General features: G+C 40.0%; 1 protein-coding gene across 1 annotated transcript; it reads left to right on the top strand.

The window, feature by feature from the left end:
• Positions 1–1,244: 1,244 nt before the first annotated feature.
• Positions 1,245–21,666, top strand: appl2 (adaptor protein, phosphotyrosine interaction, PH domain and leucine zipper containing 2). Its single transcript, XM_042410941.1, has 21 exons — positions 1,245–1,396; positions 3,394–3,492; positions 7,159–7,218; positions 7,925–7,996; positions 9,839–9,926; positions 10,199–10,240; positions 10,339–10,397; positions 10,835–10,981; positions 11,311–11,393; positions 11,674–11,826; positions 13,491–13,679; positions 13,770–13,812; positions 14,077–14,133; positions 15,311–15,405; positions 16,298–16,453; positions 16,675–16,727; positions 16,910–17,084; positions 17,673–17,709; positions 17,861–18,016; positions 18,127–18,174; positions 19,295–21,666. Exons 1-21 carry the CDS (start codon positions 1,340–1,342, stop codon positions 19,424–19,426), a joined length of 2,001 nt encoding a protein of 666 aa, XP_042266875.1. The 5' UTR covers positions 1,245–1,339; the 3' UTR covers positions 19,427–21,666.
• Positions 21,667–21,670: the final 4 nt, after the last annotated feature.

Here is a 21,670-nt window from a genome sequence, read left to right as displayed (position 1 = left end):
ATTTGGCAATTATGACTGAGGCAAAACAAGACGACAGCTGGAGGACGATTACTTCCAGGACTTAGTAAGCAGATCTAATCTCTAGGCATGTGGTGCTTGTCAACTATGTGTATTATGACTATTTAAATGCCAAATAATTCCTGCCTTATGGCAAACACGTTAATGGTCATCATTCAACCTTGTACATTGTGCATTTGCAGCTTTTCTCTGTTTTATGTCAAGTAAATTGCATTTGGCTTTGGACTGTTGGTCGAACAAAACGAGCAGTTTTGATCTGGTCAATACTGTATATTGAAAAAATAATCAACAGTGGTTATAGCCCTAAATACATGTATTAGTCTGCATTGGTAGCCAAATAAAATTACATGGGCATTAGTTATAAAAGAAAAAGCACACAGTTGAAATCACATCTTCTGTTAAGGAAAAGGTGTTACGGGACGAGTCTGAAATGTTAAAGTAACCCATAATGGATACATCTGTTTTATGGCAATTATATTTGAAAGAGTGTCTCTTTTTCAGACACATCTCACTGTCAGAAATTTGAGGCTGTCATTTCAGGTCATTTCAACATTTTATACATAAAATATAAGATGAACTTATAAATATGGTGTATTGCTTACACAAATCTACCCAATTGCATTTTTAAATTAATAATATAATATTAAAAAAATATGACAATGGCATGAGCCAACCTGTCTCCATAATCATTATTTTTTTTCTTTGGTACATTAGCTACATTTTACTGATAATACTTCTATACTTTTACTGCATACATTTTGAATGAAGACAGTTTACTTGTAGTACTTTTACATTGTGGCACTGCTATTTTTGCTTTGGTTAAAAAAAAAAAAAATCTGAATTATCAGTCTGTTCAAACTTTGGTCAAATGAAAATTCAAAGTACCAGTATTTATTGGGGAATCAGTTATTTCTAAAATATTTTTTTGAAGACAGCCAAGTGACAATTATCTCATTTTGAACTCAAGTCTTCTTGTGACCACATGGGGTCACTGTTTACACTAAAATGGGAAAACGTTAAACGTAGCCTCTCATCTATCACTGCCAACTGCCTGTCTCGATATTAAACTCAGAACATATTCAGAACATAAACAAATTTCATACAAACTCATACAAATAGCTAGTTGAGATTAAAATAACTGCTTTTTGTTGTGCTCTTTCGTGCTCACTAGTTCCTTTTAACGGCTAAAAGGATGAGGTCAGTCTGGGCCCGCCTCCAACTCCTACGTGTACCCCTCACGCGCGCACAGAGCTCTGGGAAACTGAGTCCACGCACTAAATAATTCAAGCCCTCATTCCCCTTATCCTCCATCGCTAACAAGATGCCGGCCGTACATCACAAACTGCTCCTGGAGGACGCCTTACAGGACAGTCCTCAGGTAGGCTTGTGCGGGTTTTTATCACATTTAAAAACACAACTGCCACATAAAAAGGCGTTACGAGCTGTGAAGTTGGCGTCGAAGCCCAGACAGGATCCTATTCCCGTTGTAGGCTGTTTCCACTGGTCGATGACAGCTCTCAATTGTCACATTGTTATGGGAATGAAATGCACTGTCTGGAGTGGCTGCACCTTCCTGCTGTAAACAATGTCCAAGTGTGTATAGCTAGTCATAATTATCGGTGTGTGTGTGTGTGTCCCTGTTGTAGTTACATTGCTATCGCTAGTCACAGGGCTTTCCCCTCTCTGCTAGAGGTAATATTGTGGTGTAACGTAACATTCATATCAATTTTGAAGACGTCACGACCATATGGCTCAAACAGAATCACTCTGCTGCCTGCGACGTTTTTATTTTCCCATGTCGTATGGAGTTAGACCCATTTCTAGAGCCAAACTGGGCCTGATTCACAGGATGTGGGAGGGGTTTCCATTATCGGACTTCATTGGAATTAGTCAATAGTCTGCAACAGGGCAGCAGTGGTAGCTGTCAGTGGTTAATACCTTGTTGTTTGATGCTTGCAGGTCTTAAAAGCAGCATGGAAGTTGTACATCAAGCCCTAGGCCTCATGCATGGTTATCAGTGATGGTGGTGTGAAATTGAAGACAGTGAGGAGTCTGTTATTATGCATAATAGAGTCTGTATTTTCTGCTGTCTGTTGCCTCACCCTTTCTCTAAACAGGGCTGACCTCTTTGATGGTTCTGCTTAAGTGCAACCCATGCTGGAGGCTCATTTCTCTATTTACATTTTTGGCTTTCCAAATGCAATTTAGTCCATTCAAGAAATAGGTCTGGTGTTTTCCTACAGTAAAATGTTAACACATCCTGTATTCTAGGGCTGGTATTATATATGATCATTTCTTTTTGTTCTGAATCCCTCTGGCAAAAGTCTGCTGGAGTGAATTGTAAACAGATATAACCCGATGGGTGTGTTCCTACTTGCCATATCTGCCCTGCCTTGCTGCACCTGTTCATATGAGAAAAAACAAAACTACACCCAAACAGGATTTTCCCATTTCAGCCAGCCTGCAGTAAAATCATTATACCTTAAGTTTCAATTCAAAGCTGCACTTCAATATGCCTGTGAATTCTGAAGCCACTCTGATTTCTTCCACTCACTCTCTCCACTTTCAGCAATGTTCCTATTGGTCTCTTCTATGGGTTACAGGTGCCAACCAAATCTGATTCAAAATATGTTTCTTGTTAGCGTAGGTACCATACTGGTGATGTTCAGTATACTGTTGCCCCACAAATTGAATAACAGGAACATTTAAGACAATAACTAGAGCATGACCAGCTCCACCTTAATTGTCCTTATGACCCAATAAACACACCCACTTCTTTTTATCACTTACGGTTAAAACTAATTCGGAAACTCTTTTGAAGACCAGTATTTATGATAAGGATTGCAACTAATGATTATGTTCATCAATAAATTAAATTAAATTCAATCTGACAATAATTTTCATGATTATTCCATTAATAGATTCATTTTTTATCAATAATATGTCGGAAAATAGTCTGATGTCTGAGGGAATTTCTTCAAATTTGGCACAAACGTCCACTTGGACTCAAGGATGACCTGATTAGATTTTGGTGGTCAAAGGTCACTGTGACCTCACAAAACACGTTTTTGGCAATAACTCAGGAATCCATACACTAATTATAACAAAGTTTCACACAAAGTATTTCTAGTTTCTTAAAAAATTACTCAGAACGATAAATCGATCATCAAAATAGTTGTAAATGAATTTAATAGTTGGCATCTAATCGGTTAATCAACAAAACGTTGCAACTCTAAATCGAATATCAAAATAGGTGTTGAATAATTTTCTGTTAATCAATTAATTAATTCATTTTCATCTCTATTTACAATGATCTAACTATTGTCTATCTTAATTTCATTCATAATAAGTGTGTGTAAATGTTTTGTCCTACAGACTCGCTCCTTGCTCAGTGTGTTTGAGGAAGATGTTGGTATGCTCACAGACTACACCAACCAGCTGCTACAATCCATGCAGCGTGTATTTGGAGCTCAGGTACCAAACTAAACACACACACACACACACACACACACACACACACACACACACACACACACACACACACACACACACTATTCCCATTGCTGTGTGTGGCTCTGTGAAACAGCCATGTGTTTTCAAACATGGAACACAATGAGAAATATTTTATGTTTCATTTCATCATTGAATCATAATTTTATTTGCCTGACAAAGTTGATTTCCAAGTGATCGTTAGCATTATTTAACTATTGTTTTGATGTGCACGGAACAAAAGATGGTGCTAGAGTCTCGGATATTTGGATACAAGAATATTACACACTCATACATACATTCTCACGGGCAAACTGATGAATGAAGCTCTTGTAGAAACAGCTGGAAAACCTTTCAGCATGGAAGTTCAGTCTTGACCTTTGGAAGTGTGTGTGTGGGTGTGTGTGTGTGTATGTGTGTGTGTTTGTGTGTGTGTGTGTGTGTGTGTGTGTGTGTGTGGCAAAGTAATCTAAGCTCAAAGGTCCAATTAGTGAGCTGAGAATCTTTGTTAACCAGCTTTGCAACGTAAAAGGTGCCTTTATACCATGTTCTCTTATTTACTCCTTATGTGTAGTTTTCAGTGCTTTAAGTATAGTTTTGAAAAATGTGGACAATGTCTCATTGACAAACATGCTCAGATGTTGCAGTCACAGTATACATTATGTTTCTCATGTTCTCCTGAAGACTAAAACAGCTTATGTAACTTGACTTTAAGACCTTTTCCTATGTTTTTTTCCCCTATCTTTATTCAAGAGCGTGGTCTTTCAATTTGAGAGCATAATTTATTGATTTCACCTTCAGATTTTGTAATTCATTCCTTCAAACCCTGTCCTTGCACTCAAATTGCCCCTGCTTGCACTTAAATTTGCTTTGCTTCTGCTCAATCTGTATTCTTGCACTCAGATATATTGTTGCTTGCACAGATTTCCTGTTCCAGCTTCAGCCCTTCTCCTCGCAATCAGGCTGCTTCTGTGCATTCGTGAAACGTCTGCTCTTAGATTTTTTGTGCAATGACCCTGTCAAAATTCCCCAGCCAATAGGTGTAGTGTTGACCAATGAAATGATCCCTGCCTCCTTGCGGGCGCATTCGCTTTACTTCTAGAGCATCCCGTACAGGCGGTTACTCTTTAACCAGGTTCATCCACTCCCACCCTCCAGGGCTTTATTAAATGTACCTCCCTTGCTTTCTTTATGACTTTTTGAATAAAAGAACAGTTAATAAATATACCAGTGTCCGTACTTTTTCTTTTACAGCCTTTGACACTGTTGAACACACAATTCTCCTGGATCGCTTGCAACACTGCACTGGGTCGGCCTCTCTGGATCCGCCCTTGATTGGTTCCACTTTTACATTTCAAACAGACAGTTTACTGTTTCCATCGGCAGCTCATCCTCCACACCTGCAAATATTTCATGTGGGGTTCCACAGGGTTCAGTCTTAGGCCCTCTTCTTTTCTGTTACGCAGATGATACTTAAATCTACCTCCCCCTCAATTCCCAAAATCAGGCTAATATAATTAAATTACAAAACTGTCTCCAAGACATTAAAGACTGATTGGATCATAACTTCCTTCAGTTAAATGAGGACAAGACAGAGATCATACTCTTCGACCCGCCCACATCATACCACTGTTATTACCCATAACCTCAATCACCTCTCCACCTACATCAGACCTCTACCTAGGCATCTCTCAGGCTACCATTTCCCGGTTGCAACTTATCCAAAACACTGCTGCCCGATTATTAACAACGTCCAAGAAACGAGACCATGTCACCCCTATCCTTGCATCCTTACACTGGCTCCACGTTCATTACAGGATAAACGTCAAAATTCTTCTAATTGTCTGTAAATCTCTCCATGGTCTCGCCCCTACTTATATCTCAGAACTTCTCAACCTTTACAGTACTGCCAGACCCCTCAGATCCTCCCACCGTGGCATGTTGGCTGTGCCCCGTTTGTGGAAAAAAACAGATGGGGACAGGGCTTTTTCAGCTCTGGAATAGCCTGCCAGTGGCCATTAGACAGGCTGAGTCTGTTGATGCTTTTAAAATGCACCTGAAGACTCTCTTTTATTCTCTGGCTTTTAACTGTGTTTAATCTGTTTTATTTCTATCAGATTTTGGGGTTTTAATTTGTGCTTAAACGTGTTTCTATTTTACTCTTGCTCTATTTTTCACAATTATCTGTTATGCATGTATATGTCTTGATGCTTGTATGTGTATACATAAGCCTGTCTTTGTGAAGCACTTTGGTGCAAAACCTATTTGCTTTTAAAATGCTGTATAAATAAAATAAACTTGAAACTCGAAACTATAGTAGCTACATATAGTATTAGCTGAGAAAAAAACGTCACCATCATGACCCAGGAGTGAGAGTCTAGTGGATCAAGGGCCTCAAGTAAGTTTTTAATTTTAAAGGACCAGTGTGTAAGGTTTAGTGGCATCTAGCAGAACCAAGCGACAACCTCCGAGGCTGAAAAATGAAGCCAATGTGGAAGTGCCAAAAACCTGCATTCTAGCTAATGGCCATCAGGGGGCGACTCCACTGGCTGCAAAAAGAAGTCAGATTGTATGGAAGTCTATGAGAAAATGTTTTAACGGTTTTAGGCCTGTTTTTCGCTAGCAAAAATTAGCATTAGCATTAGTACCGTAACCATAGGTTGTAAATGCACCTTAGCGCTATGGTCAGCTCCACCCTCTTATCCAAATATGGTCACTTCTGGCTCCAAAACTCAAACATGGTGACGGCCAAATCCAAGGTGACGATGGTCAAATCGCTACACTCAAGGCTTCAAAACGGCAGTTCGCAAAACAATAGGTGACGTCACAGTGACTATGTCCATATTTTTTACAGTCAATGAGCAGAGCGGACTTGGCATAAATGGAATATGGACAAACCAAACACTGGCTTCAGAGAGGGCTCGTATATGCTCGAGTTTCGCGGTCACCATAGGTTCTCCTACGCACTTGGAAGGGGCGGGTGAGGGTAGGGGTATTCAGTTGGTTGTACTCTGCAACCTCACTGCTGGATGCCTGGACAGCACCGGTCCTTTAATAGTGCTATTACCTCATTCACTATGAATCGATAGTCATATTTGCTGCACAAGAATATATCCATTGATAATATGCTTAGCCCACACAGGACACTCTAAGAAGATTTCATTGGTCAACACTACACCTAGCATTCTATTGGTTGGGGAATTTTGGCAGGGTTGTTGCACAAAAAATCTGAAAGCAGACATTTCATGAGTGCAAGCATACAGTTTGAGAAGAAGCAGTGCAAATCTTAAGTGCAAGCAGGGGCTATTTGAGTACGAGGGCAGGGTTTTAGGGAACGAATTACAAAATCTGAATGTGAAAAGAAGTCATGCTCTCAAATTGACAGACCATGCTCATATTTTCCAAATCAATCATAATCCACTGGTACAGTAGAGTTCGCATTTATATGACCTATCACCTTGTGCTTTTTCAGAGGAATTTTCATTTGAACTCTGATTCACCTCATATTTCTTCACTCCCTTTTATTCTTTCATGATATAGAGAGGTTGAAGAGAGAAAGACGTATGAAGAAGCTTCAGACTTGGAAGAAAAATCTCCAGTAATCCAGTTTGTTAACTTTCCCTTTTTTTCCTCTATCTTTCCCCCCTTCAGAGTGAGATGGGATTGGCAACAGAGCAGCTCTCACAGCAACTTCTGGATTACGAGAAGAAAGTAAGTCATGATGGTGACTCAATGTCACAAGTATTTGCATAGTCAATTTGGGTCAAATATCTCAGGTTACTTTGTTAACGTTGTTGAACACTGCCTAAATAGTTTGTTGAGACACACCATCTGTTTATTATCGTACTTATCAGATTTTTTTTTTCCATGGATGCAAATGTGCATGGGTCTACCACACGTCATCTTTGCAAGTGTGTTTTGTGAAATCTCTGTATGAAAGAACCTCAAAGTAGAAGTGCCTCCCTGTTGGCAACCTATCAAAGGGTAGGGTATTGTTTAATGTAGCTAACAAGAACTAAAAAATAGAATAGATGCTGAAGTCAACATAGCAGGTTTATTAAATGCTGTAGGATCTGTGGATCAGCTGCTTTTGTTGGAACACATTTATTATAGAGTCAATGTTGGATTGAAAAAAAAAATCTGCAATGTACTGTAATGGATGCACTTGTCTTATGTTTAGTCTGAATGACAAAGTTAATCTTGAATCTCTTTTAGCTCTTTTTAACAAAACTTAAAACTCAGCATCTTAGCATTGAGTTTATTAGCATTTTTGGCATCATTTCATGAAGAGATGTGCCAGAGTTCCTGGCAGAACAGGGTATTTTTAAATTCGTAGCTCCTAGTAGAGGCTAAATCTATGCTACATTATGCAGTGTCATGGTTTAAACTTGTCCCCCTCCCTTCTTTTTCTATCTAGAATTTTGCCCTTGGAAAAGGTGATGAAGAGGTAATCACTACGCTGCAGAACTTCGCCAAAACTGTAGGGGAGGTGAGGCTTGTGTTTGCATTTTCCTTGTTTATGGTGTACGTGCACTCAGAGCAGAAGAGAGGGTTGACAAAATACTATACAGTCAGTAGTTGTTTTTCTATCACATTACAAAGCATATTGCACCTTCGCTCCTCATGCACAACGGTGAAAATGGCCTCAAATGAAAGACCTGAGTATTTTCCTCCCTGTAAGACCGGAACCGGTTGTATACTGAGGCTAAGACGGGAACAGTGAGGTGGATATGATGCCTATCACACTGGATGAATGGATGGAGGAAGGCAGCAGTGGGAGGAAGAATGGATGGATGAAGGAAGGGTGTGTAGGCTCAGGTATATAGACAAAACAGATGGGCCTGTCACTTTCAGCCATGGGGGTCCACGGGCCTGCCCAGTCAGCACTCAGCAGGATTCAGGACACACACATGCACATACACACATATGCTCAGAGGACACAGGTTGATTGTTTGTTTGACCTTACCTCATCGTGTACACAGGAGAACTCATTTCACAGCGAGAATTAGGCCTGCTCCCGCACCTAATCCTGTGAACTTTAGCACTTGCTAAATCACTCGGATCAAACTGGATGTCAGCTTGTAAGATGATGGAGTGTAATTTGTTCATGAGCATTAAGAAGTATTGCAGGTTATACTTGTATGTATGATATACACACTGCACCCCAGGAGAGCCGTCTGTTCAACTCCTGAAATTTACGGCCTCATCCAAGACAGAGAGGAGTCTGCATACAGACAAACGAGAGGTGGAAACGGCTGGCCCTGTGGTGCAGTCACAACAACCTGGAGCTGAACACGCTCAAAACTGTGGAGATGACAGTGGACTTCAGGAGGAGCCCCCCCCCCTATTCCAGGTTTCGGGGATCTAGAATGTCCCAGGAGCTGCAGTGGGAGTCCAGCATTGACACAGTCATTAAAAAGGCCCAGCAGAGGATGTACTTCCTGTATAAGCTCAAGAAATACAACCTGCCTCAGGAGCTGCTGATCCAGTTCTACACTGCAGTCATCGAGTCTTTTCTCTGCTCATCCATCACTGTCTGGTTTGGATCAGCCACTGAATGGGACTGGAACAGACTACAACGGACAGTCGGGTCTGCAGAAAAGTTTATCGGTGCCGATTTGCCCCCTCATCCAGGATCTGTACACCTCCAAAGTAGCAGGCGGGAAAAACGGGGAGGGAATATCACTGTACACCCCTCACAGTATTGACATAACCTGTTCCAACTTCTCCCCTCTGGAAGGCACTACAGAACACTGTACAAAAACCACCAGACACAGGAACAGTTTCTTCCTCCTCGCCGTCACATTTATAGTTAACTCACTGTGGCACTGTGTAACCCTGGAACACTATGATACACACTGTACCTACAGATTATATACATATTTTTTAGACTAAAACACAGAAACAGAAACAAGTTCACCTGTATATAGTCATTCTTGGTGCATATTTCCAAAGATTGTTGTGTACATACAAATGTGTAAATATACTTAGCCAATAAAGATGATTCTGATTCTGATTTTGATATGCAGTCTTGTTTCCGATATCAGAATAAACAGCAGGGTTTATTATTGTCTTCATGAAAATCATTGTTCTACAATATGGGCTTTTTATGATGTAGGGGAGCCATTGTCTGCAGTTATGAGTACGTTTCTTTGAAAATCATACTCACCAGCTTACTGCAGGGAAAAACTGGCAGCAAATGTCACTGTAGTACATATTAAAATGAATTGAAATCCCTCAAGATGTTTGGCGAGGGTACATCTTGGGTTTGTGTCCTTCTGCAGCGCTTGATATTTTTGTGTAATCTGTTTTGTGTCTCTGTGTCGTCCAGCTGAACTCGCTCCACTCTGAGCTAGCCAACCAGATGGCTGACAGCATGGTCTTCCCCTTGATCCAGTTCCGAGAGAAAGACCTCACAGGTAGGGAAACACACACACACACACAAATACACACACTCACACTACAAAAACTCATTATTACAGATCATTTTTATCATTATTTGGCAGAAATTATTCATCTGTTTGCTGTAATTGTGTTAAGTATATTGAATTAAAGAGCATATTTTCCTCAATATTAAAAAAAAACAACACACATTCAGTAAAAAGCAATAATGTGTTTTCTAAGATGTGGATCTGTTGTAGATATTGTAACAAAACTCAATATATTTACTATACTGTATGTAATTTTGCAGAAATAAGCACACTGAAAGAAATATTTGGCATTGCTACCGATGGTAAGTACAAATCTTCACAAATTTCAGAATTGGGTTACAAAAATTAGGGGGTTGCAGTTACTCTCTGATCCTCATGTCCACTCTCTCCTCGCCTGCAGAGCACGAGGCAGCTATGGTCAAGTACAGCCGATTGCCCAAGAAGAAAGAGAATGAGAAGGTACCGCTGAGTGATCGGGAAGTGCTTTCTCATTCCCACTAATGGAGCTTTTTTTCCCCCATTGATCACAGGCTGTAATAGGCCTTATTGTGCAGTAATGTTCTGGCAATGGGAGTGTTTTATAAGCATTTGAAATAGAAATAAATGCTATTAAATATTCATCTACTGGCAGGCCCCGCTGTTGTAGTAAGATTGTAGCAACAATATGCACCATAATGGCTGCAAAGATAAGATTCCTCTGCTATTCGCTTCTATTGAATGTGCTGGCATGTCTGCTCGGACGTACAAGATAATGTGACTGTGTTGCTTATTTGTATGTGTGCGAGTGTGAGAGTACGACAAGTGTTTGCATATTTATGAGTGTGTGTGTGTGTGTGTGTGCAGAGCTTTATAGTGAGTTTATACCGGACACATTTAACCCTCTTCTGTCTGGACAGCTGAAGTCAGACTTGGTGAAGGAGGTGGCCTACACCAGAAGGAAGCAGCACCAGGCCTCACTGCAGTATTACTGCGCCCTCAACGCCCTGCAGTACCGCAAGAGAGTAGCTATGCTTGAACCCATGCTAGGCTACACACAGGCACAGGTATTTACTGTAGCTACTGCTGACCTACAAACTGGGCAAAGACCTCATTAACATATGAGTATTCAAATTCAGTATTTAAACTAAGAGATCGGATTTCCAGATTTCCGGATTTTTGAAAAGGAACTTATTTAGTTAACAAAGTACGCTCAATGTACAACGTGTCCCTGCAGTAGAAACTTTATTCTTGTAACCAAAGGCCTAAGCCTGTAAGCATATGACAAAGTGACTATTTTCAGTTTCTAGAAATGTCTATTGCTTAAAAATGCCAACTGTACCTGAAATAAGACACCATATGAATATATGACCCTCTGTAATCTCTTATATCTTAGATCAGCTTCTTCAAGAAAGGCATCGAGCTGGTGTCAAAGAAGATGGATAACTTTCTCTCCTCCGTGTCCAACATGACGCAAAAGTAAAGACTATCTTCATAATCATTAATCTCATGCATTTCATGAACAATAGCTTTGGTATGAAAAGTAGAAAGCACTCTAGCTTGTTGTGTATGATCTTTAACAGGAATAACCTAATTTGTTTTCTATAATTCCATATTTTTCGTCAGCCTTTCTGTGATTTTACAGATTATTGCTTCATTTTAAGCATCCATAGCTGAGAATCCTTTATTTCAATGCTCAATATGTTTCAGTTTCTGCCTATATAGACTTTGCCTATATTCGAATTTTTGTTTTGTCTAGTATCCAGGCCCAGCTGGATGCGGAGGCGGAGGTCATGCGTGTGTCCCAGAGGGAGTTTCTGTCTGTGGATGACACTGTCTATATGCCAGATAAGGACATCGAGCCTGTCAATCGCACGCTTATCCAGAAAGCTGGCTACCTCAACATTAGGAAGTAAGATTAATTACACTCATTACGGCTCTATCTTGAATCCAAGGACACTTCCTTTGTGTTCCTAGCTTGTTGATATGTTAAGCGGTGTCATGAAAGAATATAAATTGAATAGTTGAGGAGCAAGCTTTGATTCTGTCCTCATTTTACATATGTGACATTTCATTGTTTTGTTTGTTTAGGAATCCAATCTGGTGCAATAGATGGAGCAATCAATATATAGCAGCTAGCGTAGATTCTGAATGTCTAAAAATGACCTAACACAATTGAGAAATGCATTTTGCTTCTCTTGCTAAAGTTGCTCAAAATATGCATGAGCACAGTAAACAATCAGTCTGTCACAGCAGACAGGGTGGGTCAGGTAACATGTTGACAGTGTGCGCTGTCAGCTTATTGCAGATTGGATGTATGAGAAGGGAAACTTCCTTAATGGCTTCAGGGTGTAGAACTGCAGCGTAGACCACAATGTGATTTAGTGAAATGTCAGAGCTGTCAAACTCTGTCTCTCCCTCATATATACATCCAAAGTCTTTGACAAATGTCTGTGACACCAGAGAAAAGGTTTCCACAGAATGCCATTTTGTTTAATGACACACACTGCCAGCAGCCTCAAACGCTTGTCAAATGGAGCTGAGTCCAGAGAACATTTGCTATTTCGAATGGTTTCTCAACATAAGGGTCTGAATCACCCACCGCAGCATGAGGCATTCGCTTCGATATTCATCAAAATTAATTTATTTGGGGATATTTTTTTTTAAACAGAAAGATGAAGGCTCACAGATGAGCAGTTCAAATGAGTCGCACACACGTAGCTTAGCTATGAGTAGTGCGAAATGACTCAGAGTTAAATTGCATTGTAGTTTATGTATAATTATAGCCTAAACAAAACAATTGTGCAAGGAGACAACTGGAAAAAATGATCCTCTTCAAATAGAAATGAAAATCATCATCACAAACCGAAAAAGGATTGATGGCAACTTATTCACTTACTTGTGAAAGAGAATTTGTGTTGGTGTGAAAAAAGAAAGTTGAAAATAAGGAGAAAATAGGGGATGTTGGTTTAGAAAGATGATGACTGATGAATTTCTAGCTATTTTCTTTTAGTCTTATACTCAGTAGACTTTTGGATGAAATATAAGTCAATGGGGTCACAAGGAAACAGTCCTGGTTAAAAAAAGGAGTGATATTGTCATAACCTGCAGCAGAAATAGAAAAAATAGAAAGCCCCCCCTTGAAGATCCAAACCACTGAATTTAAAAAATAGCATGATATCATTTAAGGGGAACTGATGGACATGAGGCAATTTTCTTTCAGTTCAGGATCTGGTTAATAAGTTTAATAACTATGTTAACATGTTTTCTTTTTAAGGTATGTCTGTTTATTTTTGTTTAAATATTCTTTATTACTAAACTTGTTGGAGGAGAAGAACTTAAAAGATACTTCTTGCATATCCTCATTTGTTCAGTTCATTTGTAAGACTGATGGTAGGCAGGAAGTCCTGACACATCCAGCTGTAAATGCTTAACATTCTTATTCTTCATGTTGGCCTCCTCGCTCATTAAAATTTCCATTACTCCACTGGTGGCAGAAAAATCACTTTGCTTATTAAAATCTCACCGCAACACTTACCTTGATACGTTTTCTGCTCCTTCTTGTCTTTGCTCCAGTAAAACAGGCCTAGTGACCACAGCCTGGGACCGACTGTACTTCTTCACCCAGGGAGGGAACCTCATGTGTCAGCCGCGGGGGGCGGTGGCGGGGGGCATGGTGCTGGACTTGGACAACAGCTCCGTCATGGCGGTGGAATGTGAAGACAGACGCTACTGTTTTCAGATAACCTCCCCCTCAGGAAAGACGTATGTCCACTTCACTGCGTATAAGACTAATATACAAACACCAGTAAGACATTCATAACTTTCTCTGTTGTCGCTGATGATTGATTCTAGGTCAATGATTCTACAAGCTGAGAGCAAAAAGGAATATGAAGAAGTAAGTGTGAAAGCAGCCATTGAAGCAGCTGTGTTTGATCTTTATTGTTTTACATCTTCATACCCAGAGATATCTGTTGGTACAAGTATCAGTCATAGAACAATGGAGGAGCTGTCAAGATTCATTTGTTTAGTTTTCATATCTGGTTTTGTGCTTGGACACATCTGACTGGCCTGTCACAGCTGGTATCAGTCAGTTGATTTCAGGCGGTTCGTGTCTGAGCGAGAGGAAGTCCTAATGTGAATCTCTGTATTTCCTTCTCAGTGGATTTGCACAGTGAACAACATCTCCAGACAGATCTACCTGACTGACAACCCAGAGGTAATGCACACTCCCACACACCAGACATCTACAGCACGAATGAAACTTAAAGAAACCCTAACTCTCTATCATTAATCTTGGTAGTTAGACCTTCACTCGTGTTGCTGTGATTTGATCAGGCAGTGAGACATCATTTGTTTTTACACCACTTTAATCAGCACTTAATAAGGGACACTTATTCTCTGTTTGAGACGAATAAAAACAGTCACATGGAACTCCGTCTTTCTCTGAAGTGTTTTTCAGCGAACTGTCTCACAGCTGTTGTTGCCATTACCTCTTTTCAATCCCAGAATCCTGCATGTTTGCAGGAGGGTTGGCTCTAAGAAAATGTTTATTCTCCAGAGCTAAGCCTGACTCCTCGCCAGCTTTGTGTTACAAACAGACTATCGCTGTGTCTGAAATCGCTCTCTCTTTCACTTATTTATTTTGCCTACATGATAAACACTCAGTAGTGTACTGTAGAGTAAATAATTACAGATTTCACCACCTATCATCATGTAGAGTGTAGTGTCATGCATCTGTAAATTACGCATCAGTCATTTGAGGTGTGGGATTGTTAAAAAGGTGTGTACCTGTACATATAATAGAAAACTGTGGTTTTCAGGCCATCTTGAGAATTAATGAGAATGCTGCACAGGATTCAGACACAAGGTTATTGCAAATGTAGTGTAGTAAGTAGCAAAAGGAGAATGATTGCAGACAGGGAATCTGGTGGTTGTGAAAAAGTTATCACAGCTTTCGCCTTATTTTCTCTCCAAGTGTGCATGTGCGTGCAAAGCTGCATGGATTCACCCTCATTTGTATACAAAAACATAAACAGTCATCCGCGTTCTATAGCAACTCCTTTGCATCAATTTTCTTCTTAATTAACCTGTGTTAATTGTTTAATTTAAACAAGAATCGAACATCCAAGATGTTGTTGCCACTAATTAGATTGAAACAAGACAGGAAGACTCATTTTGGACCTCAGACTTCACTAATTTTCTTCATGTGAGGAAACTTGTAAATCAGGAAAACTGTAGCTTTTTTTGAAGGATTAATGCTGGTGATCAGACACACGGAGGAAACACGAGGTTGAGATCATGCATACAACCGGTGAGAGACAAGAGATGAGGTTTTTATAATGAATCATACACTGATGCAGAGATTCTGCGATGTACGTGTTTTTTGTTGTCAGGCTGTGGCCATCCGACTGAACCAAACTGCTATCCAGGCCGTCACCCCCATCACCAGTTTTGAGAAGAGACAAGAAGGCTCGCCCAACCCTGACAGGTCAGACATGTTGCACTCATGAAAGTTTAAGATGTAGAGTTTAACATTTACAAAGCCTGAGATGGTACTGTCATTTTGACCTGTACGCAATATGGTTTTGGCTAATTATGCCAGTATTTATTGTGAAATACTAGTTTTTCTTTACATCTTTGGAACACTGCAAACAAACTATTACTCTGCAGATTCCTAATGCCAACACCTCCTAATGTGATTCAATCTTTCTTATTGTTGTCTTGCTTATTTCCAATGTTCATGTATGTTTACAGCTATTCCTGAATCTGTATCATCATGTATTGTAGACAATTAGTTCACCCATTATCCTTGTTGCTGCTCAGGGGTTTTTTTTAGAGGTCCTTCAAAGAGCAGAGCTTTTCCTGCCACTTGTTTGCAATAAATGGTCAGTTCCTTGACGTAACTGTCTCTAATTGAACTGAAGTATGTGACTGGGTCCACATTTGTACATTGAAAGCCTTATAGGTCGCTGCATTTGTTCCTCTTGTCCATACTGGCTGTGAAGAGAATCTTCCTAATGCAATTCCAATGTAAGTGATGGGAGACAAAACCCACAGTCCATGTTCTGTGCTAAAATGCATTCTCAAGTTTATCCAAAACCAATATAAGGATTCAACAGTCTGAGTTAGTCTAATTAAGTGGGTATCTTCTAAAAGATCTTTCTAGTATGTCTTTTTAGTATGAATTGTCCTCTGTTGGACTATAGATTTTGTCCCTAACAACAACCACGAATGACTTCAATTAACACAATGGCATCTGAGTATTGTTTTTAGATAAACTTGAAAAAAATGTGAACCTGTCTTTTCAGTAGAGCAGTCGATGTTTTATTTACTTGGTTTATTCCTTGAAACTCATCATTCTGTCCATCTCATCCCTGTAGAGCAAAGCCAGGAGGTATCCATGCCGCCAGCAGCGGTTCCCAGAAGACGGGGGCTGCTCCGGAACCAGAGGACCTGATAGCCCCCGGAACGCCCATTCAATTTGACATCATGCTGCCAGCCTCCGAGTTTCAGGACCAGAACAGGGCCGGGGGGAGGTAAGAAGACAACTGGGGAAGGAAGTTTGTGTGGGTGCATGTTTCTGAGAAATGGAATGAGGTCCTCATGGGTGATGATGCTAATTTCCTGAAAGTTGGCCACATATTGATTTATTATATCATTTATTATATTACTTCCAGGAAGCGGAACGCTTCTTAACGGCTCAATGTAGGGGTTTAATTGTTTTTTTTTTCTGGTGTGTGTGCTTGCTTCCTGACAGACGCACAAATCCATTTGGAGAAACGGACGATGACTGTTCCACAGAAAGTGACGGTAATCATTTTCCTCTTCCAAATGCAATGTAATGGTCTTCTTTTGCCCTTTCAAGCACTATCTGACTTCAGTTTGAACTCTTGTGTGTTTGTGTACATTGAGTTCACTCTCCTGCATGCAGTCCTTGTGTGTTAATGCTGCTGATGCGTGTGTACGTGGGTGATGTTTGTGTGCTTCTGCAGACTCCCTCCTGCAGCAGGTATTCGCCGTGCGCTTCCTGGGCTCTATGGCGGTGCGCTGTGGCAACAATCAGGAGGTGATCTATGAGGCCATGAGGCAGGTGCTGGCTGCACGAGCCATCCACAACATCTTCAGGACTACGGAGTCCCACCTCATGGTCACCAGCAGTAGCCTCAGGTAAACTTTATTACATATTTATGAAGTGTTGCATAAACCACCTTTGAGGACAGGATGGCATTCAGAAACAAATGAGGAGCACCAGTGTATAAAGACGGTGGTGCATTTTGACATTTTCTGGGCATTGTAGGCGGAAAATACTCAAACAAAGGCTTCAATTAATGTTTTCTGGTATTTGGTGATGGCATCCAGCTATGAGTTTGCCAGCTGCATAATAGAAGACTATGAAGAGCAAGGACCTATGAGCAAAAACCTTCACCAAAGCAACTGTGACAAAGAACTATTATATTCCATTTGGGTTATCCAAAGAAAACAAGTGATGTCTGTTGTATAACCCATGATTGATTTTCACACTTGTAGAAAAGTTTCCACTTTTGTGAAAAATATCTAAGAGACACATCTGCTCAGATGCAAGTCACGTACTTGTGATTGTCCCAGAAAATTGTTGCATAAAACTTGCTCTTAGCTAAAGACTATCAGAAAGAGACAAAAGCTTGCCAACAAAAACAGACTGAAAAATCCAAAGTTAAGGCTGAAGTCTGTGTTGTTTTTATTATTCTTGTAAATGTCTTCATTGTGTCCTAATAGGTTGATTGACCCTCAGACTCAAGTTACGAGAATAAGTGTAAGTATCACAAGATCAAGTCAGTATTTACTTTTCAGCTTTTTCTCTTTGTTTCTATGAAGTTCAGTCATATTTTCTGTAATTCCTTTTTGAAGTTCAGTCATATTTTCTGTAATTCCCCCCATATCTCTCAACACTCCTCATGTTACAGTTCCAGCTTGGAGAGGTGTGTCAATTTGCGGCCCACCAAGAGAACGGGAGGCTGATGGGATTTGTGGTGGAGGGCAGTGATTGGAGTGATGGAGATGAAGAGGGAGAGCCCTCGTTCAGCGCCTTCGTCTTTGAGAGCAATACAGAGGGCGAAAAGGTTTATACACCGAACACTGACGTTTTGTAAAAAAATGGGCATCATGTTAACTGATTTAAAGTGTATATTGAATGATCCTTAAAGTTTAATCTTTTTGTATTTATTCACAGATATGCTACACTATAAGCTTGGCAAAGGATATCACAGAAGCCAAGAAGGTAATTTCATTATAGAAACATTGAAAACAGTTGCATTTAAAGTCAAAACCCACAAGGCTTTGTGATACAGCAGTTGATTTTATTAGCATAAAAAAAGAGCACAAAGTATAACACAAATAATAGGGACTTATTTTTTGTAGCGTCATTGTCACAGTAAGTGATTTCTTTCTCGAGAGCAAATGTTACCTGATGATCAGTTCACTCGTCATGCTGAGTAATACTCAGCCCTTGAAAAGTTTTATAATATGAGAGACTTACAATTTTTTGACAGACTGTTTTATGAACTGGGGGTCACAGTTTAAAAGATGAGTGCATGCATGCACCACGGAGACGGAGGGGAAATCGAATGGCAGATGTCATTGACCTGCATTAAGGGAAGTGTAAGATCCAGCGTGGAGCTTGACTCATACTAGAGACTGAAAGTAGGAAATATCTCAGCCTCTGCTGCTTCAGTTTTGACTAAGATTTTTAAAAGCTTTCACAAGTCCCCCAACATTGCAGAAGTGCAATACTAAATCCTCCTTAAGTTATTGACACTTCATTTTAGGCTTTAATCTTTGTGTAGATACTTATTAAGTAGTAAGTATTAAGTAAATCTCTTGGACCTTTTAGGTTTTACAACACTGAATCACAGTAGTTTTTCAGTGGCTCATGTCACAGTGAAAACCAACATCTCTATAAATTTGAGATATTAATGAAGATTAGTAGGGACACAACCACTAGAGGGAGTTGGTCAACACTTTCCCTCCCAATATAGCAAGTCCACATAGGTGACAGTGTATATTCAAAATTAATTCACACAGTTTGATCAATTTACACAAAAGATCAAGTAGATTCTTATTCAGCTGCATTCAAGAGGTTTTTTTTTCCAGTCCACATGTCGCAGTGTCCTTGGGCAACATAGTGAACCTCAAATTGCTCCTGATGGCTGTACCGTGTGTGTGTGTGAATGATAGATCCTCCTGATGAGCAGGTTGGCACCTTGCATGGCAGCCACTGCCATCAGTGTATGAATGTGTGTGTGAATGTGGCTTGTAGTGTAAAAGCACTTTGAGTGGTCGGAAGACTAGAAAGGCACCATGTAAGTGCAGTCCATTTACCATCTTTTCCTTTTTACAAGGACCCTGAGGCACTGGCCCAGCTGATGAAGAACATGCCTCTAACCAACGACGGCAAGTTCCTTCTGCTAGAGCCTGAGACGAGTGACATGAGCGATGGAGGTGGACAAGAAGACCTGGAGTCTGAGGCCTAGCCCCAGTCAAGACAAAAAAAAACAAAAAACAAAAAAAACCAACCAAGACAAGGGCCACATTCCGACTTTTGCCCAGGAGAGAAGGCTTTCCCGGGATGAACATCTCATCATGACCCCTAGCCCTAACTCTGGTACTGTAACACCCATATTAGAGAGTGTAGTTAACTTTCACTGACCCTGTTTTACTGGAGCTCTAGTTTTGTTGCTGTAATGAAAGAAAGCAGAGCGCTTTGGCAGGGGGTTGCCTGGACCAAAAAGCACATCTCCTGGGCACTCCATTAGATCCACTTTTTCCAAAGTCACATTGTAGCATGGGTCTTTGGATTTGGTACTAAGTTTTGTCTTTTTCTTACACATCAAAAGGGACACTATGTAGGTATTGATTGTGTTTCATTGTCTTCTAATATCCCTGGCAATCTAACAGAAGGTGGTGAATCATTTGCTTCAGATTAGGTTTACATTCATTTTTAGGTTTACATAGTTTGAGGTTTATTCCTTTTGTTTTACATGTTAACTTGTATGTAAGGCTCTTACTGTATGCAAATACTTTGGGATTTATTTCTTGATTATTCATGTACATGTTGCACTCCCGAAGTTTATATCGGTTTAATAACATTTTGAAGGCTACGGAATGCGCTATTTGAGAAACTTAAAGGATTTAACACTTTATAGATAATGAAGGACGTACAAAAATAGGTTAAAATCATGTCAGTTTCTTTTTATCTGCAGGGACTGTTGCATAGCTTGTTATTATCTTTACTCTGTGTCAGAATACGTGTCTTGAAGCAGTGGACACAGTTGGCGTGAGTGATTAGGCGAAACATTTTTGCTCCCTCTCTGCAGTGTTGTTGCACAGACTTAGCATCCTGACTATCTTAAGCACTATACTGAATTAATGTCATGTTTTACATAATTCTTTGGTACCTTGTTTCTTAAGATGATCTGTATGTCAGGTCCTCCTTGAGCAGCCCAAATATTCTGTAGTGAAATTAAAAAACTACTTTGCACTCAGTATCTTAAAAGCCTATGTAAATATGGTCTGTTCTAGTGTCTATATGATGTTTAATCAGTCGGCTGCATTAAAAGCTTTCAGAGTCAATATGCGAGGACTGATGCGGTGCATGATTAAATAATGGCGTTCTCTCTCATTCCCTTCGCAGAAGATTAAAACCTCTACACTGAGCACTGAGCTGTAAAACTAAAAGAAAATCCACTGCAATGGTACAGTAACACATGAAGCCAAGACCACAGTGGGGTATTATGTACTCATTCAAAAGCAATTTGTTCTTTGTTCATACGTATGAATGCTAATCAAAACTGAAGAACTAAAGGAAAAAGTTGATTGATCCGTGAAATTCTACCCTTCCCATGAGATCCTAGCGCAGATTTGTTTAGTTTCAGCCCGTTTGAGCTGTAACACTAATCTTCAAGGACAGTGGAAACCTGTGACGGACTGTGCGAATGTGACATGTTTTTGTACTGTGTTATACTTGTGAGGTCAAAGCCGCTGACTTGACGTTGATCGTGAAAGTTACATTGTATTGACCGCTGCGTCTGCTTGCTTTTTATACACTACATCAAAGTGTGGATATTTCATTCAGGACTACCTGCTGTACTGGTAAAATAATTAGTAATGATCATGTTGGATTACTCACATTGTGATCGAAGGAATTAAATCATAACCGTTTTATCTTTTCGTTGCCTGATGTAAATGCGTATTGGCAGGTCTTCTGATGCTATAAAGAAAATATTGTCAATCCAATAGACTTGTAGCCTCCTTCCTCTGGTGCTGGTTGAGATGCTTCAATCACACCGTCAATCAAACTACAGAAAGCGTACAAAAGCGCTTAGTACATTAGCCTATAAAAGACGAGTTTGATGACCTACACAAGCTGGTGCCTGCATTGTTCTTTTGATTGATGGTTCAGTTGCTGAAAAGAAGCAAATCCTTTCACGCAGCCTGCTGCAGCCCCGTTATACTTCTCACAGCTGTGCTGCATCGTCTTGATATATTTTTGCTTTTTAAGTAATGCACCGTCAGGTGAAATCTGGGAACTCAAGATGTTGAAAATACATTTCAGTAATATAGCAAGGACTGCGTTTTCTCCGTCTTGTCTTTTTGAAAATGGTTGAAGTTGACAGAATCCACTACCCACAAGGCTTTGCACTTCATTTCTCCTAGTTTTCTAAAATCCAATGTTAACATGCAATGTTTAATAAATATCAGTAATTTTTTCTTACTCA

Source organism: Thunnus maccoyii, chromosome 5 (genome assembly GCF_910596095.1).
Source record: "Thunnus maccoyii chromosome 5, fThuMac1.1, whole genome shotgun sequence".
Taxonomy (NCBI): domain Eukaryota; kingdom Metazoa; phylum Chordata; class Actinopteri; order Scombriformes; family Scombridae; genus Thunnus; species Thunnus maccoyii.
The sequence above is the reverse complement of the archived record's forward strand: the minus strand, read 5'-3'. Positions and strand labels throughout refer to the sequence as shown.